The sequence below is a fragment of the Garra rufa genome, chromosome 22 (genome assembly GCF_049309525.1).
Source record: "Garra rufa chromosome 22, GarRuf1.0, whole genome shotgun sequence".
NCBI classification, from domain to species: Eukaryota; Metazoa; Chordata; class Actinopteri; order Cypriniformes; family Cyprinidae; genus Garra; species Garra rufa.
The window spans coordinates 26,067,501-26,094,608 of record NC_133382.1 but is presented as its reverse complement, the minus strand read 5'-3'; the positions used below and the strand labels follow the sequence as shown (position 1 = coordinate 26,094,608).

The following is a 27,108-nucleotide window of genomic DNA, read 5'->3' as shown; positions in this document are numbered from 1 at the left end:
TAGGGGCATAACTTTGAGCGCATCAAAATCGATATTTTTACAACACTAAGAAGGCTCGACACACCATGAAACTTTGCTCGAAGTATCGCCTGGGTCTCTACACATGAACTCGAGCATTGAGAACATTGTTTGTGTACACAGAGTTTACTAAAAATAAAGTTTTTGAACAACTCACTTTCACTGTTTGAGTTTCTGCTCGCGGCCGTCTTGCCAGTCAAGAAGTGTCGATCTCCGAATGCGAATGAATGGACTCCATAGGACGAAATATTAGGCTTATATGAGGCTCTTTTTACAACTAGAAGGTTAATATTGTTTCTCACTTGCGACAAAACAACGAATTAGCCGTGCGTTTATATGGAAATATGCTTTAGGAGCTATCCATCCTCGCATTCGGAGATCGACACTTCTTGACTGGCAAGACAGCCGCGAGCGGAAACTCAAACAGTGAAAGTGAGTTGTTCAAAACCTTTCTTTTTAGTAAACTCTGTGTACACAAACAATGTTCTCAATGCTCGAGTTCATGTGTAGAGACCCAGGCGATACTTCGGGCAAAGTTTCATGGTGTGTCGAGCCTTCTTAGTGTTGTAAAAATATCGATTTTGATGCGCTCAAAGTAATGCCCCTAGAACTCCCATTCACCGGCCACTGACCACAAAATTAAATCACAGTGAATCTCAAAAAAGGCTCGTTTGTCGTAATTATGCTTTTAGATATGTTTGTCTCGTTTACAGTAAAAAAAAACAAAACAAAAAAAAAAACAGCCCAGGTTGCATTTTGGCAATAGTTATCATTTAAGGTAAGTCGAGAAACTCCCTTTCCATTTTCTCCTCCAACTTTAAAATCGTTCTACATCGCTGTTTTAGCTTAGGGCGGTTGATCTTCTTTGCATGTTTACTTTGTTAACACTGGGTCGGTACTTCTGCAGTGATGTAGGATGATTTTGAAGTTGGAGGAGAAAATGAGATGGGAGTTTTTTGACCTACCCTAACTGTCTTGAACTGGAATACAAAGAGTTCAGGCAGAGCTACACAAGATTAGCATTTGAGGTTAAAAAGTATATAAATTGTAAATTTTTTTTAGAAAATAACCAATCATTTCGCTAGATAAGAGCCTTCTTCCTCAGCTGTTATCATTTAGAGCCCTTTGATCCTCATTTAAACTGCGTTTTGGAAGTTCAAATTCGCGGGCACCATAGAAGTCCACTATATGAAGTAAATTATCTGTAAAATTTTATTCTGGAAGAGAACTTCTCCTTTAATATCTTTGTGCAGTGATTATTTTTAGAATCTTTTAATACATCCTTCCTAAAAAGTATTTCTTAAAAAAAAAAGAAAACTTACTGACTCCAAACATGATTTGAACAATAAATTATTAAAGTTCCTGATATTTTACTCACCCATGTCATCCAAGATGTTCATTTCTTTCTGTCCTCAGTCAAAAAGAAATTAAGTTTTTTGAGGAAAATATTCCAGGATTTTTCTTGGTTGAAGGTCCAAATTGCAGTTTCAGTGCAGCTTCAAAGGGCTTTATGCAATTCCAGCTGAGGAATAAGGGTCTTATCTAGCAAAACAATCCGTCATTTTCTAAAAAAAATAAATAAATAAAAGTATTTACTTTATAACCACAATCTCATCTTGCAGTAACTTGCAGTAACGATTCGCTCTGCGACTTCACACATTACGTAGTCACATTGGAAAGGTTACACATGACGTAGGTGGAAGTACCGACCTAGTGTTTGCAAAGTGAACGTGCAAAGAAAGTCAAACGGCCTTTACAAAAAAGGTAAAACAACAATGTCAGACGATTTTGAAGTTGGAGGACGTAGGCTTTCCAACCTGATTACGTAATGTGTGAAGTCACACCTGCATCGCAGAGCTAGTTTTATTTTATTTTTTTAAGAAAATGACTGATTCTTTCACTAGATAAGACCCAAAATCCTTGGCTGGATCATGTAGACGCTTTAAAACTGCACTAAAACGGCTAACTTCAACTTCAAACTGCTGATCTCCTTTCCAGTCCACTATATTGAAAAAATCCTGGAATGTTTTCCTCAAAAACCTTATTTTTTTTCCACTGAAGAAAGAAATACGTGCACATGTTGAAGGACATGGGGGTAAGCAAATTATCAGGAAATTATAATTCTGGAGTGAACTCATTCTTTAAGTGTATTTTAAACCATTTTTTTACTGTAAATTTCTAGCAGCTGCCATTGCTTTCATATGCCTCATCCAGCACTTCACCATCCAGTCCATTAGGTGGTGCAGTAACGACTCCAGACATAAGCAATTAAGCACTAAACGCTGCCAGGCACAACAAAGCAATCAATCAGAACAATTAATTAACGCAGATGCAGCATTACCAGCTCCATGAATGAACACAGCATTCGAAAACACAGCAAGCTCATGCTAGAAACTTGACCACTAGGGTCACTGTTGGACAGTGTTCCTTTAAAATAAATGAATGGTTTATACAATATACATTCAGTATTCACACTTATATAATTGTAGTTATGTACTACCAACTACTTTGTGATTAGAATTCAAATGCATGAAATATGCACAGTAAATTGTTGTTCAGTGTTGTGCTGTTTATTTATGAGCTGGTGTGTTTGTGTGTTCAGTCATCCTGTAGTGAAAGGCTTAGCTGAAGAACAGGTTGGGGGATTTATATGGCTGTTGGAGTGTAGGTGGATGGGTATGATATTGTGCTTGTGTGCGTTTGAATTGGAGTGGATGAATATGACCTACTTTCTCCTGTGCTAGCTCTGCATTGCCGCGTCTCACTCTTTCGCGCCGCTCCACCCCCACTGCCCTTGTGTCTTACATTCTTTCACTCTATGCGTTCCAACCAGCCAGAGATGTGATGATGAGAGGATGCTTCGCTGGCTCATGTTCAAACCCCCTCCTCTCCCTTCTTCCCGTCTGTGTGACTCTTGGGCACCTGCTCTGCATCTACTGTCTCCACAGCCGTTTTAACTCCTGTTCTGTTTCTTTACAATCCTCTCATTTCTTCTAATTGAACATAATCAAATGCTTATACATTTACACATGTTGCTATCTTTAACACCACTACCATAATTACAGTTTCTGTCTTCATAATTGCTACTGTTATTGTTACTAATACTAATACAGTTACACTTACTATTTCTACTGCTGCTATTATGACTACTATTTTTATTACTGCTACAATATCAGTCATTCATGCAGTTATTATTTTTTGAATTTTTGCCACTTCTACACTATCAGTCAAAAGTTTTTGAACAGTAAGAATTGTATTATTTTTTAAAAAGAAGTCTCTTCTGCTCACCAAGCCTGCATTTGTTTGATCCATAGTAATGTTGAAAACAGCCAAGTATTGATGAATAGAAAGATTCAAAGATCAGCATTCATCTGAAATAAAAAGCTTTTGTAACATCATACACTATACCATTCAAAAGCTTGGAGTCAGTGTGGCCAAAAGTTTTGAGAATTACAAAAATATTGGAAATTGGAAAAGTTGCTGCTTAAGTTTTTATAATAGCAATTTGCATATACTCCAGAATGTTATGAAGAGTGATCAGATGAATTACATAGTCCTTCTTTGCCATGAAAATTAACTTAATCCCGAAAAAAACTTTCCACTGCATTTCATTGCTGTCATTAAAGGACCTGCTGAGATCATTTCAGTAATTGTCTTGTTAACTCAGGTGAGAATGTTGACGAGCACAAGGCTGGAGATCATTATGTCAGGCTGATTGGGTTAGAATGGCAGACTTAACATGTTAAAAGGAGGGTGATGCTTGAAATCATTATTCTTCCATTGTTAACCATGGTGACCTGCAAAGAAACGCGTGCAGCCATCATTGCGTTGCATAAAAATGGCTTCACAGGCAAGGATATTGTGGCTACTAAGATTGCACCTAAATCAACAATTTATAGGATCATCAAGAACTTCAAGGAACTTCAGGGCGTCCAAGAAAGTCCAGCAAGCGCCAGGATCGTCCTAAAGAGGATTCAGCTGCGGGATCGGAGTGCCACCAGTGCAGAGCTTGCTCAGGAATGGCAGCAGGCAGGTGTGAGCGCATCTGCACACACAGTGAGGAAAGAAGCCACTTCTCTCCAAAAAAAACATCAGGGACAGATTGATCTTCTGCAAAAAGTATGGCGAATGGACTGCTGAGGACTGGGGCAAAGTCATATTCTCCGATGAAGCTTCTTTCCGATTGTTTGGGGCATCTGGAAAAAGGCTTGTCCGGAGAAGAAAAGGTGAGCGCTACCATCAGTCCTGTGTCATGCCAACAGTAAAGCATCCTGAGACCATTCATGTGTGGGGTTGCTTCTCATCCAAGGGAGTGGGCTCACTCACAATTTTGCCCAAAAACACAGCCATGAATAAAGAATGGTACCAAAACACCCTCCAACAGCAACTTCTTCCAACAATCCAACAACAGTTTGGTGAAGAACAATGCATTTTCCAGCACGATGGAGCACCGTGCCATAAGGCAAAAGTGATAACTAAGTGGCTCGGGGACCAAAACTTTGAAATTTTGGGTCCATGGCCTGGAAACTCCCCAGATCTTAATCCCATTGAGAATTTGTGGTCAATCCTCAAGAGGCGGGTGGACAAACAAAAACCCACTAATTCTGACAAACTCCAAGAAGTGATTATGAAAGAATGGATTGCTATCAGTCAGGATTTGGCCCAGAAGTTGATTGAGAGCATGCCCAGTCGAAATGCAGAGGTCCTGAAAAATAAGGGCCAATTCTCAAAACATTCTCAAAACTTATATATATATATACAGTCGTGGCCAAAAGTTTTGAGAATGTTTTGAGAATTGTTTTTTATTATTTTTTTTTTATATATATAAATGAATACTTTTAAGTGATGATAAAGACATTCGTAATGTTACAAAAAATTATATTTCAGATAAATGCTGTTCTTCTGAACTTTCTATTCATCAAATAAGCCTGAAAAATTCTAATAATATAATATTCTAATGATAATAATAATAATAACAACAAATGTCTTTGAGAATATCAAAATGATTTCTAAAGGATCGTGTGACGAGTCCTGCTGCTAAAAATTCAGCTTTGACATCAGAGGAAAAAATACATTTTAAAAAATATTCAAATACAAAACAGTTATTTTAAATAGTAAAAATATTTCAAAATTGTACTGTTTTTTTTCTGTACTTTGGACCAAATAAATGCAGCCTTGGTGAGCAGAAGTGACTTCTTTAAAAAACATTAAAAATCTTACTGTTCAGAAACTTTTGACGGGTAGTGAATATATACAGTATTATATTGTATTTTACTTTTTCTCTCTCGAAATTACACTTATGAAAGTTATTATTTATTTTATTTCTATTGTTATTTCTTTAAATTCAAATATAATACAAGGTCATGTTTAAAGGAGGAGGGATATTTTCATTCTAGACAGAGTTTGCTTGGTTAAAAGTTTGGGGACTTTTTGAAGAAGAAGAAAGAATGTATACTTTTATTCAGCAAGGATGCACTAAATTGATCAAAAGTTACAGAAAATTAAAACATGCTGTGTAAGTTTTTCCCCTCCAACTTTCTATTTATCAAAAATCCTGGTTTGCACAAAATTATTAAATAGCACAACTGTTATCACATGGATAAATAAAAGTTCCTTGGGGACCAAATCAGCATATTAGAAAGATTTCTGAAGGATTATGTGACAGAAGAAAAACAAATGTCATCACAGGAAAAAAAAAAACATTTTAAAATATATTAAAATAAAAAAATAGATTTTAAATTGTAATAATATTTTATAAAATTAATGCATCATATTACTTTTTTGTTGAAGTTTTGATCTAATAAATGCAATCTTAGTGAGCATAAGGGACTTCTTTCAAAAAAATTATCTTACTAAACAGATTTTGAAAATGTTGGTAGTGTACATGCTAGAAATACACTAGTCAGAGAAATAGCCTTCTTCAGTGAATTGTTTGTTACTCTCTGGCCTTGGAGTTAGAAAAACATCTGAAATCACTCATAGCATCTTTATCTTCACTCAGCCTCTCCATTTTGCTCTTTTATACCCCTAGTCTACACTCCCTTTCTTCACATCTCTGGTCTTTTATTACCAAAACTCTTTCAGTTGTTACATACACTGACCCTCCCGCAGTGATCCTCTGCTGAGGCTGTGCTTTGATATTCAGACACTGTTGAATGACAGTAAGGAGCTTTATGGGTATATAGACATTATTTGCTGCTTTGCTAAGTTATGCTTGACTCCAGCAACAGCCTCTTGCTGCAAATGAAGTGCTGGGCTGTCCTTGCTACCTGCCACGCTCTGAGAGATCTGCATTAACACTATTGATTTCCTCCTGTTATACCATCATATAACATCAACATGTCTTTATTTGAAAAAAATAAAAATAAAAATCTTTCAATATAAGTCAGGATTATTTTTATATGATTTTAAGTGACCAAAATTGGACCCAGACTGTTTTAAAGTCTTGCCCCATAAAATGTCATTTTGATTGTGCAGCTCCCATGGGGATTCTTTCAGGAAGTGACATTGTCTCCTCAGTAACCAACAGGGTGGATAACAGTGGGTGATGGATGTAAAGAGTGTGCTGATTTTCATGGGGCATCTGTCCTATTGTATTGTGACCATTGAGGAACAGATTGTCTACAGCGAATGTGAATGGTTTACCTCACCCTTTGCAGAGATAGTCTGGACATTGTTCAAATTATTAGGTCCATACTGTACCCTACACACCTGCTGTTCATCAGAATCAGTTCTAGTAAAGATAAGACTCATTCTAAACCTTCAGCACAGGTAATCTCTGCTCTACTTTGATCCATGTGAACCCTGAAGACCTTGTGTGTCTGCCTAAATATTACTGCTGCCGGTAATTTCAGTTCCTGGTAACTTGACGGGAACACAGGGTCTGTCTTTAGTCAAGGAGCAGACCTGCAGCTGTCTCATAAGCTTGAAATCATGCAGATATTCCATAGGAACTATAGAGCAGCTTCCTGCTTTGATCTGATCTGAGCCTTCAAATTACCCCCCTGTTAGAATCATGCTGATTCACTGATGTTAAAGGGATAGTTCACCCAAAAATGAAAATTACTCTGATTTACTTACCCTCAAGCCATCCTAGGTGTATATGACTTTCAGATGAATACAATCGGAGTTATATAAAAAAAAATGTCCTGGCTCTTCCAAGCTTTATAATGGCAGTGAATGGGTGTTGAGATTTTGAAGTCCAATAAAGTGCATCTATCCATCATAAAAAGAGCTCCACATGGCTCCAGTGGGTTAATAAAGATTTTCTGAAGTGAATTTATGTGTTTGTGTAAGAAAAATGTTCATATGTGCATTCACGAGAGAGTAGCATCCAACAAATGACATAGGATGTAGCTTAAGCGCAGTGGAGAAAGCAAAACAAAATACTGGTCATGATATACAGTTGAGGTCAAAAGTTTACAACCCCTTTTAGAATCTGCAAAATGTTAATTGTTTTACCAAAATAAGCAGGATCATACAAAATGAATGTTATTGTTTATTTAGTACTGACCTGAATAAGGTATTTTACATAAAAGATATTTACATAGTCCAGAAGAGACAATTTGAGTTGAATTTATAAAACTGACCCCATTCAAAAGTTTACATCCACAATGATCCACAGCTGTGTTTTTTTTTTTTTTTTTTTTGTTTAGTGATAATTGTTCATGAGTTCCTCGTTTGTCCTGAACAGTTGCCCGCTGTTCTTCAAAAAAATCCTTCAGGTCCCTCAAATTCTTTGGAATTTACATCATTTTTGTGTATTTGAACCCTTTCCAACAGTGATTGTATGAGTTCGGCATCCATCTTTTCACAATGAGGACAACTAATGAACTCATATGCAACTATTACAGAAGGTTCAAATGCTCATTGATGCTCCAAAAAGAAAAACCATGCAATAAGAGCCAGGGGTGAAAACTTTTGAACAGAATGGTGCATTTTTCTTATTTTGCTTAAATATATATATATATTTCATTTAGTACTGCCTAGGGATGCACCGATACCATTTTTTCCAGTACTCGCCCGATACGATACTTTTATTTTTGGTACTTGCCGATTCCGAGTACCGATATTTTTTAATTTACTGGTAAATTAGTAAAATATTGGGTACAGAAACTAAAATATGTATAATGGTAGTTTGTTAACTTCATTTTATCAAATAGACACAGTCAGTCCAAAATTTATTCAGACACCTTGAAAATTTCTCACATTGTCAGTTTATTCGCTATAGTTTAGAAAATGGTAATAAAATATGACAAGAGTTCAAATGTGTCAGAACAAATTCATCTTGATAATGTCTGATAACTTTAATAGAAAGGTACGTAGTGCATTACAATCAACCAAAAATGATTTAGACAACTATTAGTATGACAATATTTACACAACTATCAATACTTTGTCAGGTGCACCCTTAGCCTCAATGGCAGCCTGTAGTCTCGTGGGCATGCTGTTAACCGGGTATATGCAAACCTGAATTTATAATTGTTGGTCCCAAATTATCAATTTTACTGGTAGTCCACTGTATTAAACTTTTTTGGGTATATTATGTCACAGTTTATTTTGCTATGCTCACTTATATAAATGAACTAGTGTCCCCCACCCACTAGTAAAAAAATATATAATAAAAATTACATGTGGTGTCTGAATAACTTTTGGTTTGACTGTATATCCTTCAATTATTTCTACAGTTAATTATGCCCATTAAAATGTATTTTACAACTTTTTGTTACTTTCACTGTTAATTTTTTGCTCTATGGTACATCATCTTTAATTCAATAGCATTAGAGCAGCTCCATTGCAGCGGCTTATTACTGTAAATTTAATATTTGTTTTTACCTTTTCATATGCTTAATGAGGCTCAGAGGTGGCAGGAGTGCAACCAAATTCCTAAATTCATGTTGAGATTAATGTTTTAAATCTACATTTTTTTAATACAGAAATAATAAAGATTTAAATGACTGCCAGCAGATGGCGGCAAGACACTGATTTAATAACTGAATCATATCATTCATTTGATTCGTTCGAACGGATGGTTCATTCAGGAATAAAGTGAGTGACTGTCTTTATGAATGGGAAACTGAATCATTTCACTAGATTTGTTTAAAAACGCACGTTCATTCATAAACGAAACAACGCTGTGTTTGAGTGATGCGCAGTGGCTCAGATGTGACTTGTTTCAGACTAGTTTTGACGACGAAATAGAGCAAAATCAGGCAATGTAAGTCACTTAATAATAACTTCTTGTTTATATAAATGCTGTGCTGTATTAAATCAATATCCCATTTACAAACTCCCTTAAAAAATAGTAAAAGCTTAGTTCGCGATATCACAAAGCTCTATTATAATCAACGACGCTGTCTATACTGCACAATCAGTCTCTTATTTACACCTTCTCTACACTTTATTTATGAAAGGATTGGAGAGATATGTCTGTGATACATTACTCAACGTTGCAAAAACACGTAGAAACCTTTAAATCTCCTCTGAGCGCAAACACAAATATGCTGATCGGGTCAGTCGTACATGGTGCTCCTAAATATTATTTAACAGTCGCACGCAGTAATTTTTAGTCGCAAATGCGAGTGTGATGTTCGCACTGTAGACCCCTTTTGACATATCCGACTGAACTACAAACTTTCCAGTGATGTCTGTGAGAAAGGGACATTCATTTGACAAGCTCGCGCATCTACGCCACTGCACGATCAATCCAGCTGCGTGCTTTAATTGTCAGCTATCAGTTTTCTTGCACACATCAGCTATACAGGCATTACTGAAAGTTTAACATTATATTAATTGCATACATATACTTCGTAGACATCCTTAACCTCTAATGACTCCATTCTGCTGTTTGTTGTTCTGTTGTGGATGTTTCTTTGTCTGAATATACACTTGTCACAGCTGTGTTGTATCGGTGTTTGGTATTGGGCAATTTTAACGAGTAAGAGTACGAGTACGAGTACAGGAGCTCAGTATCGGGCCGAGACCGATACCAGTATCGGTATCGGTGCATCCCTAGTACTGCCCTTCAGAGGCTACAGAAGATATGTACATGTTTCTCAGAAGACAAAATAAGTTAAATTTACTCTGATTTCAAAAAAGTTTTTTTACCTGTAAGCGTTTGAACCTTATGTAATAGTTGCATATGAGTCCCTCATTTGTCCTCAGTGTGAAAATATGAATCTTAAAATCATACAGTCATTGTTGGAAAAATGCTAGAAAACCAAAGAATTTGTGGGACCTGAAGGAGTTTAACTGTTCAGGATGTAAACTTTTGAACGGGGTCATTTTTATAAATTCAACTGTTATTTTCTCTTGTGGACTATTTTCTCTGTGTAAACATCTTTTATGTGAAATATCTTATTCAGGTCAGTAATAAATAAACAATAACATGCATTTTGTATGATCCCTCTTATTTTGGTAAAATAATGAACATTTGACCTCAACTGTAGAAGTACAAAACAATGATTTGTAAAGGTTAAATTTTGGATGATTTCGATATAAGCTAAGAGAAGACTGGTTTTCCTTTGCAGTAAACAAAACTTGGTTCTTGTGAGATTAGCATATTCTCAACAAATCTTACGTCCTACATCATCCACTGGAACGCCACTCTCTTGTGAACGTGAGTATGACAGTTAGCGAAAGCTATTACGGTTTATAAAGTTTTAAATATGAATATTTTTCTTACAAAAATGCATCTAATTGCTTCAGAAGGCCTTTATTAACCCTCCGGAGCTGTGTGAAGCAGTTTTTATGATGGATGGATGGATGCACTTAATTAACTAATGAACTTAAAAATCTCAACCCCCATTCACTGCCATTATAAAGCTGGGAAAAGCCAGGACATTTTTTTAACATAACTTTGTTTGGATATTAGTCTGAAGAATAAAGTCATACACACCTAGGATGGCCTAAGGGTGAGTAAATCATAGCGTAATTTTAATTTTAGAGTGATGACAAAACACTTCAAATATCTTTTGTAACAAAATGATTTCTTTCTAATTTAGAATTAATGCATAAAAGGATTCAACATACATATTTTAATGAAACCAGTAAATAGAGACGTTACCAGATGAAGCACATTATTATTATTATTATTATTATTATTATTATTAGAAAATTTCTTTTCTGTTTTTCCCTGCAGGTCTGGCCTTCTATTGTTTCCTCTTTTGCACTCTCATTTTCACTTACTTGTTCATCCCTTTATCTTTCTTCCCCTCCTCACTCTTTCTCCACCTTGCCCTCTTTCGTATTCATGCCCGCTGTTCTCTGAGAAGAGCCCAAGCTTTGATCAATATTTTTTCTTGCTAAGCCTTTTCTCCCCATGCTTCTAAATGACCTACTTTGTAATCTCCTCCTTAACAGCTCTCTTTAAAATTGTGAAAAAGAGCAGAGGCAGTGAAGCCCCGCCACTGATCTGATACATATTAGCAGCTAAAGCTTCTGCTTGTGTTCGATAAATAATAGTTTTAGAAGGCGGGCTTTACTGCACAGAGGGATTTGAGGAAGCTGAATAATTATATTTCCTACTGTAATCTGTCTACCTGACTTATTCATCATCAGTACCAGTGCTTCAATAAATGTCATGCTCCTTTTGGTAGATTTCACACATTGAAAATAAACTAAATGTCAATGAAAAGCAAATGTAGCAAAGCTATATTGTTCATTAATTAATCAATTCGGTGTAATGTGATTTGTTGTAGTCTGTATTTTTTTATTTAGGTATCTCTGTATTCTAATCCCTTCTTACTGTAGGACAAGCTTCAATAATAGCAACCTCTAAAAGGTGCAGTGTGTGTGTGAAAAAGAGAGTAAGGGTGAGAGACCTGCACATGTGAAGTGTGTGATAACACCATGTGAGGAAGGCAGTGCAGTCAGTGCACAGTGCTTGCTCAAGTGCACAGCAAGCATAATACTTTTTAGCTTTTTTTTTCTCTTTTTGAGGATGTGAAGACGGATTAGCCCAGGGGCATATCTGCTATTTTTGGAGGTGGGGTGTGACTGTGTTGCAGACACACATTCATTCTTCTCTCCTCCCATTTTCCCTCTTTCCTCGACCCACTAAATCTACTACAGCTGAAACTTCTTTCCAGATACAGTGAGGGAAAAAAAAAAAAAATTGATCCCCTGATTTTGTATGTTTGCCCACTGACAAAGAAATCATGAGTCTATTATTTTAATGGGAGGTTTATTTAAACAGTGAGAGACAGAATAGCAGCAACAACAACAAAAAAATCCAGAAAAACACAAAAAATGTTATAAATTGATTTGCATTTTAATGAGTGAAATAAGTATTTGACCCTTTTGCCAAACATGACTTAATACTTAGTAGCAAAACCCTTGTTGACAATCACAGAGGTCAGATGTTTCTTGTAGTTGGCCACCAGGTTTGCACACATCCCAGAAGGGATTTTGTCCCACTCCTCTTTGCAGATCCTCTCCAAGTCATTACGGCTTTGAGGCTGACATTTGACAACTCGAACCTTCAGCTCCCTCCACAGATTTTCTATGGGATCAAGGTCTGGAGACTGGCTAGGCCACTCCTGGACCTTAATGTGCTCCACTCCTTTGTTACCTTGGTCGTGTGTTTTGGGTCATTGTCATGCTGGAATACCCATCCACGACCCATTTTCAATGCCCTGGCCCTGACGGCACATGGCCCCATTCACCGTCCCTTTGATGCAGTGCAGTTGTCCAGTCCCCCCAAGCAGAAAAATGCCCACAAAACATAATGTTTCCACTTCAATTGTTGATGGTGGGGATGGTGTTCTTGGGGTTATAGGCAGCATTCCTCCTCCTCCAAACATGGTGAGTTGAGTTGATGCCAAAGAGCTCGAATTTGGTCTCATCTGACCACAACACTTTCACCCAGTTCTCCTCAGAATCACTCAGATGTTAATTGGAAAACTTCAGAAGGGCATGATGTTCATGTGCTTTCTTGAGCAGGGTTAACATTGCGGTTGCTGCAGGATTTCAGTCCTTCATGGCATAGTGCGTTACCAATTCCATCAATTCTTGGTGACTATAGTCACAGTTGCCTTGAGATCATTGACAAGATCCTCCCGTGTAGTTGTGGGCTGATTCCTCACCGTTCTCATGATCTTTGAAACTCCACGAGGTGAGATCTTGCATGGAGTCCCAGACCGAGGGAGATTGACCATTATTTAGTGTTTCTTCTATTTGCGAATAATCACACAAACTGTTGTTGCCTTCTCACTAAGCTGCTTGGTGATGGTCTTGTTGCCCATTTCAGCATTGTGTAGGTCTACAATCTTGTTCCTGACATCCTTGGGCAGCTCTTTGGTCTTGGCCATAGTGGAGAGTTTGGAATCTGATTGACTGATTGCTTCTGTGGACAGGTATCTTTTATACAGGTAACAAACTGAGATTACGAGCATTTCTTTTAAGAGAGTGCTCCTACTCTCAGCTTCTTACCTGTATAAAAAACACCTGGGAGCTAGAAATCCTGCTGACTGATAGGGGATCAAATACTTATTTTACTCATTAAAAGGCAAATCAGTTTATAACTTTTATGAAAAGCATTTTTCTAGATTTTTTTTTCTAGATTGTTATTCTGTCTCTCACTGTTCAAATAAACCTACTATTAAAATTATAGACTGATAATTTCTTTGGCAAACATACAAAATTAGCAGGGGATCTTTTTTTTCTCACTGTAAATACTGATGCAGAATAGTGATCGTAAGAGAATGTTAACAGCGCTCCGAATCTCAGTTGCAAAGGTCACGTGTGGTTAGTTCTTCAGCTGTGTACTTCGGTTCAAAAAGGTAGGGTGAGGCGCTGATATTTATATATTTTTAAATATGGTTTTAGTGTCAACTGCCTGTTGGTGTCTTTTTAGATCTGTGGAAATCAGAAACTGTCTTCATAAAGGTGCATACTTGTTCAATAAACTGATGAATCGCAGAATGAAGCTTGAGAATATAGATATATAGTCAGTCATGATGCTGTCTGGCATTTGACAAGTGGACTTGAGTGGTATTTACAAGCTACCTCTGCATCTCCTGAGTGCTCACTTCCCCTCCCCCTTCACCTTCCCTTAATACTTCTTCTATTCTGGGTAGCAGAGCAGGCCTCAAAGGTGGTGAGTCAGTTGGCGTGAAGGGCACAGGCACAGGGGAGAGGAGGGCTGGAAAGAATTGATTTTCCAGTGGGCCATGTGGAGCTGTCTGCTCCCCAGCACTGTGTGAGAGAGCCAGGCGCACAGAGGGACACTCAGTATGGGGAAATCTACAGTTTTCATGCCGCTCCCTGCTGCTAAAATCAAAACTTAACTACACCTCAAGCAATTCATCGACTAACCTTTCATTGCTGCCTTGATAGGAAGCTAAGGGAATTGTATAGTATATACACTGAGAAAATACAGGGTTTTCAAACCCTTTGAAATGATTGTGAATGATATGGGAGATTGATGCTGGTTGAGACAGACTTTTGGCTGACTGGAGCAGCCCTACCACATGATGGGGTTTATTGGGTTGCCATAGAAACGTCTGGCGCAGCAACCTGCTGGTACAGTAACTTACAGAGCCAGAGCTTTTATAATGGGGAGTTTATCATCTGCAGGATTTCTCTAAAAAGCTGCCTAGTGAAGGTCACTCTTCTGAATCAGTAAATGATGTTCCATTACATAAGTATTCATACCCTTTTCTGGGACACTTGAAATTTAGCTGAGGAGCATTCATATTGCTTGTAGATGTCCAAGCTGTCTTTTTATTCATCCACAGGCATCTTTCAATTCTTTTCTCCTCTTCTTATCGCTAGGAAAACAGTACAGTAAAGACTTACATCGCTTCTCTTGTTGCCCTTCAACTGAAAATTACACTCAAAAGCTCAATGTGGGTTTGTGGGCATTGTATCAGTATTTTATTTTCCAACTTGTGTTGTGCTAAAAATAGCAACAGGTAGCAGCAGCAGTACAGAGTGCAACCATTCACGTCATCGAAATAATAGTGCCCCCATAGTCCAAAATATGTATGAAACATGGATTTTTTAAAAATGTAATATAAATAATGTCTCTTACTAAAACATGTGGTGGGAAACTCATAAAAGATTTACATTAACCCACACAAGTCTTAATATCCAGGGTTCCATTTAAAGAAAGCAAGTGGAAGTTCATCTTTCTTGTAACACAATGGTTTAAGTGTCAGCTGAGTCTAATGTGTACTACTGAACCCTGTAATATTATAATATAATGTAAATGTTCAAAATGGCTTCATCAGAAGAGCTTTCTGATATAAAGTTTGCTAGGTAACTAGGCTTTTAGCGGTTAGATCTTCGATTGCACTTCAACTGCAGAGTGTGTGTGAGACAGTTGAACTTTTATATTTCCATTTACCCCTCTCTAAAAACACAGCCGCTCTCTCTCAGCCAATTACTCTAGTGCTTCATTGATCCCCTCAGTGAGACAGTCTGGCGTAAAATGCCCATCCAGCCAGAACCAACCAACCAGATGTGACAACCACACAGAGCTCTGTGGACCAAAACAAAAACAAGAACATATGGGATATTTCATTGACTCTCTCTTTTTCTCTCTGTGTGTTTCTAGTGAGAAGAGGAAGCTACAGGTGAACATTGTCAGCCCCATTCACTGCAGTATGAATGGAAGGAAGTGTACAGTCGTCGTGGAAACCAAGATCAACCAATCACAGCCAGACTTCACCAAGAGCCGATCGGGATACATTCTCTCAGTGCCAGGCAACTAGAGGACCAGGGATCCCAAAACGGCCCCTTTAAAAAAGGACACTGACAGCAGGGTATCTATTTTGTGTGCTAGTCCAAACTTTTGAGTCAAACCTCAAAAATGAAGCCATACCAAATTTGCCTGAAGACAGGCAAAAAAGAATATTTAATCATGAAACAAAACTTCCCTAAATTCCAAACGTCAGTTTAGATTAGTTTCAAAATGACAAGGAGGTAGCCATATAGACCCTCAAAGAAGATGAGTTACCAAACTTGGTGCTGTTTATTTATTAAACATTACAACCAAATGAAGGGCAATCGTAAATGTAATATTTATGAGGAACAGGATATGCGGGATTTTAAAAATATCTATCTTGTGTTTTGAGGTTTTTCCTTCAAAGGGAATCTGTTGGGTTTTGATCATCGCTTCATGTGGGATGAAGAATAGCTCTGCTTGTGTCCCGACATATTGCACAGATCATAAGCAGTCTGAAAGCTAAGTTGCTGCTGAATTTGATCGGATGTTCTTGAGCGGGATGTGTTGATCATATCCTTAAACTCATTAACTGCTCAGAGAGGAGCGTTAAACTCTCTCGTAATTTAATGCATCCTCTTTTTCTGCATATAGCTGGTCATTTATACACATATTGTATACAGAAACTGTCATATTGGATATAGCTTATATAATGTACTGTATGCACTATATATATAATGTAGGTAGGACGGGAGCTGTCATTTATTCACATATTTCAGGATCTTGGAGTAGAATCAGACAGGGCCAAGCCATTTTTTAGTTAGTCGTCCCTTTATTTCTTCACATCACTGGCTTAAAGCAAAAAAATAAAAATAAAAAATCAATCACTTCTATGATGATAAAGCCATTAAAAGAGGCACTATGATGTTTACAAAGTCATCGCCATTTTAAGAGCCGAAAAACACAAGATGAAGAAAATCCTCCAAACCAATTGTTCCATTAGGCTTTTTACTTCTGCCAGTTAGTTCTAGTCATATTTCAATATTTTGTCAATATTAACACTGCAAGCAGCAAGTGTTGATATTACGAACTTTGCACATCTATGTGTGTAAATGTGTTCAAATAAGAGAGAAAGAGAGCAGTATTGAATCATAGAACAAAATCAACAGAGTTCTGAGTAGAAACTCCCAAGATGTCTGACCCAGTTTGAAGCTTTCGTAACTGATAAAGAAAGTGCCAAGCTACAAACTGACTGCTGTTCTTCATTCCTAAGGTGTTTGCATAAATCTGTTTCATTGTTTTGTTCGTGGCTTCTAGCGAGAGATCTTTTTTTTATCAGTTAATTAGGATCGTTTCTGGTGGCCAAAAATATCACTAAGCTCCAATCACTGGGTGTGATTAAAATGGAGGCAATGTGCTTTCGATAGTGAGCTGTGGGCACAGACTGATCCGTCCAAGTCACAGTTAGACTGTCACTTTTAGCAAGTGATCGGTGATGCACCACAGTCAGTGTGGTTTTAAATAGCCTCAAGTTACATGTGAACTCTGATCACAGTCTCCATTTTGCTTCAAACAGGTGCACACTCTCTCATCTTCTTCCTCAGTCCCTGTACTCTCTCTTGACTATTAGCCTGGATTGGTAAAGTGTGTCAGTAAAAGAATGCATGTAGTACTTTAGGAAGACAAAGTCTGACGCTCTAATTCAGTTTCTGCTCAAGAAAATGCAATAAATGGCATTTCCAAAAGTTGTCTTGTAAGGAAGTCTATTTTTCTTTAATCAAACACTATTATATATTAGACACTATTATATATTTTTGGCCCTCAGTAGAAAAATACTGACAGTTTGTGTGCTCTGTGAATGCTCTTTTACCATGATAAAAGGAGTTATGTGATTGTTCGCTTGCATAAAATCCAACCCATTTTGTGGAGATGATCATTATATTATATAAAGAAATTTCCTTCTTTCTCGTCGTGAACCACAGTGATTCCGTTTAAGTGCCGAATAATTCCCAGGTAAACGTCTTTTATGTTCTTTGTTGTAATTGTACCTGTTCATCTTGGTTAATCTTTGAGTCTTATCCGATCAAATGACGTGCCTACTTTTATACTTCTGTTATTTAATTAATATATTTTAAAATGATGTTTTAAATTTTTAAGTTGTTACACATGCTTGGACCAAATCAGAAAGGGAATCCAGTTTATAGAGCTTTTTTCATATGTATATTAATGCGATAACTTGTGCATTTAGTAATGAAAAGCTTTTAAACCATTATATTGCATACTGATTTGTTTAGTTTTTTTTAATCAAATAAATTGCGTATCAAATATCTGCTCCTGAAAATAAACATGCCCTTGAAGTGTCTGCTCCAAGGCTTTTTGCTCCATCACACTGATATACTGTCATTATTTCATTGATTTGTCACACACTGCTATTATTCCAGGGTGAGCAGCTGTTTGCCGCTGGGAAGCTGATGACGATAGTTGAACCTGTCAATCTTGTCATTAGTGGGCGTGGCCACAGCGGATCCACATACAGCAATGTTGAGGTATCATAGTTCCCACGGTTTAGTCTCGATTTTAATGCTTGTTCTTGAGTTCATGATGGATATTTAGCTTATGTTTGAATAATCATAATTTTATTACTGTACTGGATTAAAATGCAGAACACATTAAATCAGTGGTGAGGCCACATAGGTAAGGGTATTACTGGTCCTAATCAAAGCTATTAGTGCACTGAAAAAGTTTTCACCCGTTTCAACTTAAAAACTTAAAGGGATAGTTCACCCAAAAATGAAAATTTGATGTTTATTTGCTTACCCCCAGGGCATCCAAGATGTAGGTGACTTTGTTTCTTCAGCAGAACACAAACAAAGATTTTTAACTCAAAGCGGTGCAGTCTGTCAGTCAAATAATGGCAGTGGATGGGCACCAGACCTTTAAAAGTAAAAAAAAAACATGCACAGACAAATCCAAATTACACCCTGCAGCCCGTGACGATACATTGATGTCCTAAGACACGAAACGATCATTTTTTGCAAAAAACTAAACAGTATTTATATCATTTTTTTACCTTTGATGCACAGCTACGTCCATCTGTCATGAGCACGAGTTTAGTATCAAGCCCCGTTCACACTGGCATGTCGCCAGAGGCTGGCGATGAGGTCGCTAGTGGGCGTTCTTAATACTGGTTGCTTAGTAACGTCATTGTTGACAGCGAATCTTGCTGCTAAATACAAACATTTTGGAGGCAAAAGACTGAATATAATATAAATATACACTGAATCCATACATACAAACAAAAATTGAATGAGAAACAGAGAGTCCTTTTTTCCATTGTGTGCGTTTATCTACGGTAAAAACGCAAACGCCGTTCCGTCTGGGTCCTTAAAATCACTCAGGCTCAGAGTCAGCACAGCGAGTACCACCGGCTTGTGCAGGAACTGCGGCTGGATGAAGTCCAGTTCCAGCAGTACTTCAGGCTTGACCGGACCCAATTTGATGAGATGGTGCGGAGGGTGGGTCCCCTGATTGCAAAGGATGACACGAGAAAGGAGAATGATCACATGAGCACTGTCGTCTTCTTTCCTATTGGCTGTCGCTCCCGAAAGTCGCTCTTCATTTGCATAAAGTTGAGAGATTCTGAACTTTGTCGCGTCGCTGGACACGCCCACATCCGGTCGCCAACGGTCGCTGTTGCTCTCCTTGCCGGAAATCGCCAACTCTCCATTGAAATGAATGGGATTGTGTCGCTTTGTTGCTGCGTGTCGCGTGTAGTGTGAACGGGGCTTTAGGCTCGTTACATGTGTGCGTGCTCTGGTGTAGTATACGCAAACGCTGGAAGTGATCTGTCGCATGCATAAACCCCCATTGTTTACACAGTGCACAGAGATTGTGGGTATAGCGGCTATTCAAAATGGTAATTACTTGCGCTTATCCAGATTGTTCAAACCGATTTAAAGCTTTAAAGATTACGTTTTCATCCGGGACTTTTCACCGATTTCCCCTTCCAACGTTTGCGTATACTACGCCAGAACGCGTACACGTGTAACGAGCCAGATGAAAAGCTCGTGCTCAGGACAGATGGACGTGCCTGTGATAAAATGATAAAAATTCTGTTCAGTTTCTCGCAAAAACGATCGTTTCGTGTGTTAGGACATCAATGTATCGTCACGAGCCGCAGGGTGTAATTTGGATTTGTCTGTGCATGTTTTTTTTTTTTACTTTTAAAGGTTTGGTGCCCATCCACTTCCATTATTTGACTGGCAGACTCCACTGGTTTTAGTTAAAAATCTTCGTTTGTGTTCTGCTGAAGAAACAAAGTCACTTACATCTTGGATGCCCTGGGGGTAAGCAGATAAACATCAAATTTTCATTTTTGGGTGTACTATCCCTTTAAGTTTAGCAGCTGCCTTAAATTTTAAGTTAGATCAACTTGGTCATTTCAACTCACAAGTTAAATCAACTAATTTTTATTATAATAAGTTCAAATTACTTGTAGTTTTAAGCTGATTTAACTTAAAATTTTAAGAGAGCTGCTGAACTTAGGTTTTTAAGTTGAATCTGGTGAAAACTTTTTACAGTGCGTGAGAAATAAAATGAAACTACTAAATAATATCTGTTGTGTGTATATGTCATTTAAGTGCATTTTTCAAAAGACAACTTAATACGTTTATTTCGTACCTGTAATGAATCTGCTTCCCACATTAAAATAGCAAATTTACCATGGAAAATTCTCTAGTAAATACTAGTGTTTTTGAAGCATACTATGGTAAACATACTAAAGTAAATTGTAGTAACTTATGAATGGTACTTTGCTGTGGTAATTCTACTATAGGGTAATAGTAGCTAGTAATATAGACAAATTATTGTAACAATCACTGTAGTAAATGTTGTAACACTCCAGTATGGCTTTGAGAATTGAGATCTATTTTAGGGTCATTGATGTAAAAGCATTTTTGATAGCAAATTTTAAAATGCAAAAAATAATATCTATTGTAATTGTTCAAACATTAAGAATGTTGTGTACACAAATTTATATTGCGATTTTAAATGAAGTGATTTTAGTATTTTTTTATCTAGATGAATTGTCCGTAGCCTTAAAAAAAATTCATGTGGTGCAACCTTGATTTATATAAAAATTAATTGATTTATTTTTTTTAGATGTTCTCAGTAATTAATGTGTTTAGAAACCAAGTATCTGTATTTCTTTTGAGTTTTTGTACGTAATGATCTCATATTTTTGTTCTACAATTTCAGAGTTGCCTTCTTTAATGTAGTTAGCGGACTTATTTTTCCTGCAAACTGCATAAAACTGATAAAAACGTTTTTAAAATACCATTTACTTGAGCATACTGTAGCAGTGATTCATATTTCAACCACAGAAATTAGATATTTTATTTTAATACAGTTATTGCTATTACTGGTCGCACCACACAATGAGTGGTAGCTCTAAATGACACAAAGACAAATCATTAAAAATCTATTTAAAGAGACATTTCTTTAGCCTCAGTTATTTCTGAACTTTGCCTAATCTTGCCTGCTCAATTGACCCTTCGCTGGGAGTTTGATTAACAGGAGATCTGACTAATCATAATGCCAAATCCGTCATTTTTGTCTCAAAAACAAACCAGACAGGGGAGTAGATTAACGTCTGTGGAGCTTGAAAAATGGTGTGTACTTTACACGGTTGAAACAAGATATCTTCTGATGTTCATTGATGTTTATTTCGTGCTATAACTAGTAAAGATGAAGAGATGATCGTTTCACATGCCACTTGAACTGAGATGCTACAGTGATCTGTCACAACGCATTAAAGAGCCACAAAACACTAATTGTTGTTTGGATTTCTTTAAAAAAAGATGACAGCATGAACATCTTAGTTACAGTAGAAAATGGCATATGGAGTTTGTGCTTGACTGCAGGGTCAGATTTAACATGCTGCCTATGAGCATTTATTTTACTTTGCTTGGCAGTGGAATCTAGTAAAATAGATTTAAAAAGTCATTAATAAATTACTAATAAATGCATTATTACAAAACTAAAATTACATGCTTTTTTTCATTTTTTCTAATATTGTACAAAGATTAAACATCTGAAATGACTCAAATTGCATATACAGTCGTGGCCAAAAGTTTTGAGAATGACACAAATATTAGTTTTCACAAAGTTTGCTGCTTTTAGATCTTTGTTTCAGTTGTTTCTGTGATGTACTGAAATATAATTACAAGCACTTCATACGTTTCAAAGGCTTTTATCGACAATTACATGACATTTATGCAAAGAGTCAGTATTTGCAGTGTTGGCCCTTCTTTTTCAAGACCTCTGCAATTCGACTGGGCATGCTCTCAATCAACTTCTGGGACAAATCCTGACTGATAGCAATCCATTCTTTCATAATCACTTCTTGGAGTTTGTCAGAATTAGTGGGTTTTTGTTTGTCCACCCGCCTCTTGAGGATTGACCACAAGTTCTCAATGGGATTAAGATCTGGGGAGTTTCCAGGCCATGGACCCAAAATTTCAACGTTTTGGTCCCCGAGCCACTTAGTTATCACTTTTGCCTTATGGCACGGTGCTCCATCGTGCTGGAAAATGCATTGTTCTTCACCAAACTGTTGTGGGATTGTTGGAAGAAGTTGCTGTTGGAGGGGGTTTTGGTACCATTCTTTATTCATGGCTGTGTTTTTGGGCAAAATTGTGAGTGAGCCCACTCCTTTGGATGAGAAGCAACCCCACACATGAATAGTCTCAGGATGCTTTACTGTTGGCATGACACAGGACTGATGGTAGCACTCACCTTTTCTTCTCCGGACAAGCCTTTTTCCAGATGCCCCAAACAATCGGAAAGAAGCTTCATCGGAGAATATGACTTTGTCCCAGTCCTCAGCAGTCCATTCGCCATACTTTTTGCAGAAGATCAATCTGTCCCTGATGTTTTTTTTTTGGAGAGAAGTGGCTTCTTTGCTGCCCTTCTTGACACCAAAAGTCTTCGCCTCACTGTGCGTGCAGATGCGCTCACACCTGCCTGCTGCCATTCCTGAGCAAGCTCTGCACTGGTGGCACTCCGATCCCGCAGCTGAATCCTCTTTAGGAGACTCTAAATCCTGGCGCTTGCTGGACTTTCTTGGACGCCCTGAAGTTCCTTGAAGTTCTTGATGATCCTATAAATTGTTGATTTAGGTGCAATCTTAGTAGCCACAATATCTGTAACAGGGGGTCAGACTGAGACGTGCGGATCCATTTGCAGCATTTTATTGTCAAGATCGTAGTCGGGGCAAACAGGGTCAACACCAGCAAACAACAACAGCGAAGATAATCCAGAGAGTAAACCAGTAACCAAGCGTGAGTCAAAAACCAAATGGGCAGTCCAAAGTAACAACAGAAACAAACATAGAAAACAAGGCAAAACAGGAAACAAAACCAGGAATAAACTAGGAAACTCTGAAAACACGGAGACTAGGAAACTGGGAAAAACGCTTAGAAATGCAGCCGGGGCAATACAAGACTTCGCGAAGAGCTGTGTGTGTGAGTGGCTTAAATGCATGAGAGTCAATGTGAAACAGATGTGTGCAGCAATCAGTGCAGTGGGAAACGAGGAGCAGGTGTGTGCAGTGATAGGTGCAGTGGCTTATGGGGATTGCAGTCCAGAATGTGTGTGCAAGAGTTCAAGAAGACAGGATGGACCACATACGTGACAATATCCTTGCCTGTGAAGCCATTTTTATGCAACGCAATGATGGCTGCACGCGTTTCTTTGCCAGTCACCATGGTTAACAATGGAAGAACAAAGATTTCAAGCATCACCCTCCTTTTAACATGTCAAGTCTGCCATTCTAACCCAATCAGCCTGACATAATGATCTCCAGCCTTGTGCGCGTCAACATTCTCACCTGAGTTAACAAGACGATTACTGAAATGATCTCAGCAGGTCCTTTAATGACAGCAATGAAACGCAGTTTTTTCAGGATTAAGTTAATTTTCATGGCAAAGAAGGACTATGCAATTCATCTGATCACTCTTCATAACATTCTGGAGTATATGCAAATTGCTATTATAAAAACTTAAGCAGCAACTTTTCCAATTTCCAATATTTATGTAATTCTCAAAACTTTTGGCCAAGACTGTATATCTATTCCAAATGATACTAAAATAAAGGATTTTTATGTATATAAACCATCAATTGAACAAAACCTGCCAATCTGGGGCATATATTATTTACAAGCACAGAATTGGCCACCTGAACAAAACAAGCTCGTTTCCCATAAAAGGTCATGATGAAATTTATAATATGAATAAAAGTGGTTGCACCACATCATATTTCATAAAATGTAGATAATGGAGGATTTTATACACAACATGATATTTTAAAGTGAGTACATACTTCATATACAGTATGTCACAAAAGTGAGTACACCCCACACATTTCAGCAAACATTTTAGTATATCTTCTCAAGGGACAATACTATAGAAATGAAATTCTATATATTTTAGAGTAGTCAATGTGCAGCTAATATAGCAGTATAGATTTATTGTCCCCTGAAAATTACTCAACATACAGCCATTATTGACAGAATAGCTGGCAAGAAAAGTGAGTACACCCTAAGTGAACTTGTCCAAAGTGTCAATATATTGTGTTAGCACCATTGTTATGTGTCATTGGCTTAAAGGGGTCATCGGATGCCCTATTTCACAAGTTCATATGATTCTTTAGGGTCTTAATGGAAAGTCTATAATATACTTTGGTTAAAAATTCTCAATAGTAACACCCTTTTACCTTGTCAAAATCAGCTCTGCAAAAACGCAACTCATTTTATTGCATGGTTCCTTTAAATGCAAATTAGCTCTGCTTACCCCGCCCCTCTCTGCCTGGGATGATGAGCTATAATGTTTACTTTAGCCACATTTAGTGCGTTTAGCGGATTTAGCGGCGAAACTTGCAACCAAGCACATTATTAATAAAGGCGATTTGCAAAGATGCATAAAAAAAACCCTTATACTCACTTCTGCTGTGGGTGAAGCTGCATCAGGAACGATTTGTACGAACATAAATGCATATGTAGATCGGGATCGGCACTTTCCTTTTAAAAGTAATGTTATCCTCTGCATCTTCAGCGGCTCAGATGTCGGGAGTAAATGACTACTGCTGTGTTCATTATTACATCCAACAACAGGACACCTCAATCGGAGACATTCTTGTCTCCCCCTGCACCTGAGTCGACACAATGGCGATCGGAGTCAGACTGTTTCAGCTCGGTGAGGGCGGGTCTAAGGTAAGGCGCTCATATCAATCAACTATCGTGGGAGCTGCCTCTCTGTCGGTGTGCCGTCACACAGCCAAGAAACTGAGAATGACCTGATTTTAAAAAGGGGATATTACTTTTAAAGATTAAAAAAAATACCACTGGGTGGATTTTTATCATTGTAGGGTGGTTGTGTACACAAACTGCCAACACAGATTAATGTTCAAACAACATTAAAGTTAGTACAAGTTAGTATGGCCTCCGAAGACCCCTTTAATCATCCTGGGCATGGAATTGACCAAAGCTGCACAGATTGTTGCTGGGATCCTCTTCCACTTCTCAAGGAGCTGCTGGACGTTAGACACATGGTGCTTCTCCACCTTCCACTTAAGGATGCCCCACAGGTGCTTAATAGGTTTCAAGTCTGGAGACATACTTGGCCACCCCATCACCTTCATCTTCAACTTCCTCAGCAAGGCAGTTGTCATCTTGGTGGTGGGTTTGGGGTCGTTATCATGTTGGAAAACTGCCGTTCGGCATAGTTTCTGGAAGGAAGGCATCATGTTCTGCTTTAGAATGTACAGTGCATAATGGAATCCATGTTTCCCTCAATGAACTGCAGCTTCCTAGTACCAGCAGCACTCATCCAACCCCAGACCATGAGGCTACCACCACCATACTTGACTGTAGACAAGACAATTTTCTTGGCACTCCTCACAAGGGCATCGCCACACATGCTGGACACCATCTGAGCCAAACAAGTTAATCTTATAGTCTCATCAGACCACAGGACATGGTTCCAGTAGTTCATGCTCTTGGACAGGTTGTCTTCAGCAAACTGTTTGTGGGCTTTCTTGTGAGCCTTCAGAAGAGGCTTCCTTCTGGGACGACGCCTATGCAAACCGACTTGCTAGAGTGTGCGGCGTATGGTCTAAGCACTGACAAGCTGACCTTCTGCTTCTACAACCTTTAAAGCAATGCTGGCAGCACTCATGCATCTGCTTTTTGAAGCCAGGTTCTGCACCTGATGGACAGAATGAGTGCTCAACTTTGTTGATTGACCGTTGCAAGGCCTGTTCCGAATGGAACCCATCTTGGAAAACCTCTGTATGACCCTGACCACTGTAGTGTAACTCGGTTTCAGGGTGTTACTGAACCTCTAATAGCCTTGACCATCTTTGTAGAGAGCAACCATTCTAATTCTCAAATAAGAGTTCTTTGCAATGAGATGCCATGTCGAACATCCAGTGGACATCCAGTATGAGAGAATTGTACTTAAAGCGCCAAATTTTAAATGTTCTAATACAAGATACACAACTTTGTATGGTCCTGTCAAGCAGACAAAAACGTAAACATGATGAATAGGACACACTGCTGTTGTCATTTAGGGTGCACTCACTTTTGTTGCCAACTTTTTTGAAAATAATGGCTGTATGTTGAGTTATTTTCAGAGGACAGTAAATCTACACTGCTATACAAGCTGCACACTGACCATTCTAAAATATATCCAAGTTTCATTTCTATAGTATTGTCCCTTGAGAAGATATACTAAAATGGTTGCTGAAATGTGAGGGGTGTACTAACAGTTTGTGATATACTGTAACAGAAAAATGTTATTGTTTAAGAAGCTACCATCATCCTTAAATAAACCAGTCTGTGATAATGTGAGGCCACATAATTGTAAAAATAGATGTTGGTGAACTGCCAGTTTTCATGTCGCTAATCTGCTTATGTAACAAACCTGTACCCAAATGTGACTAGTAGGTACAACTTGAACAAACCAGCCGAGAATTAAAGTGTCCGTTAGTTGACATCAGCCAAAACCTTCCTGAAACAACCACAGCGCGGTCTACCTTTAACGATCAGTGCATCAGTTTATTTGTCATCACAGTACAAAAATAAATAAAAATAAGCAGAAACAAAATGCAAAAAGTTACAGCAACAGATTCTCGTCTTTTTGAAAAGAACAAAACAGTAACACATCCGTAACCCCCTCCCGCCTGTCAAACCCTAGCCTGATACTATAGAGTCCTACCCTCTAATAAGCACGGCCATGCTCTGATCCTAGAAAATCAACACGCATACACGTCACATTCTTCTACAAATACAGTCGTTTCGCGCACACACACTCATGCAATCCTTTTTTGTAATACTGTTTTCAGTCTACAAAGAATTACGCAAAAGA

General features: G+C 38.0%; 1 protein-coding gene across 1 annotated transcript in view; it reads left to right on the top strand.

Moving 5' to 3' along the window:
• The window catches only part of myo1d (myosin 1D), a 126,434-nt gene extending 108,362 nt beyond the window's left edge, over positions 1-18,072 (top strand). The window contains exon 22 of the mRNA XM_073828070.1: positions 15,578-18,072. Within this exon, the coding sequence (XP_073684171.1) occupies positions 15,578-15,734 (157 nt within the window). The 3' untranslated portion in view covers positions 15,735-18,072. The remainder of the gene's footprint in view (positions 1-15,577) is intronic.
• Positions 18,073-27,108: the final 9,036 nt, after the last annotated feature.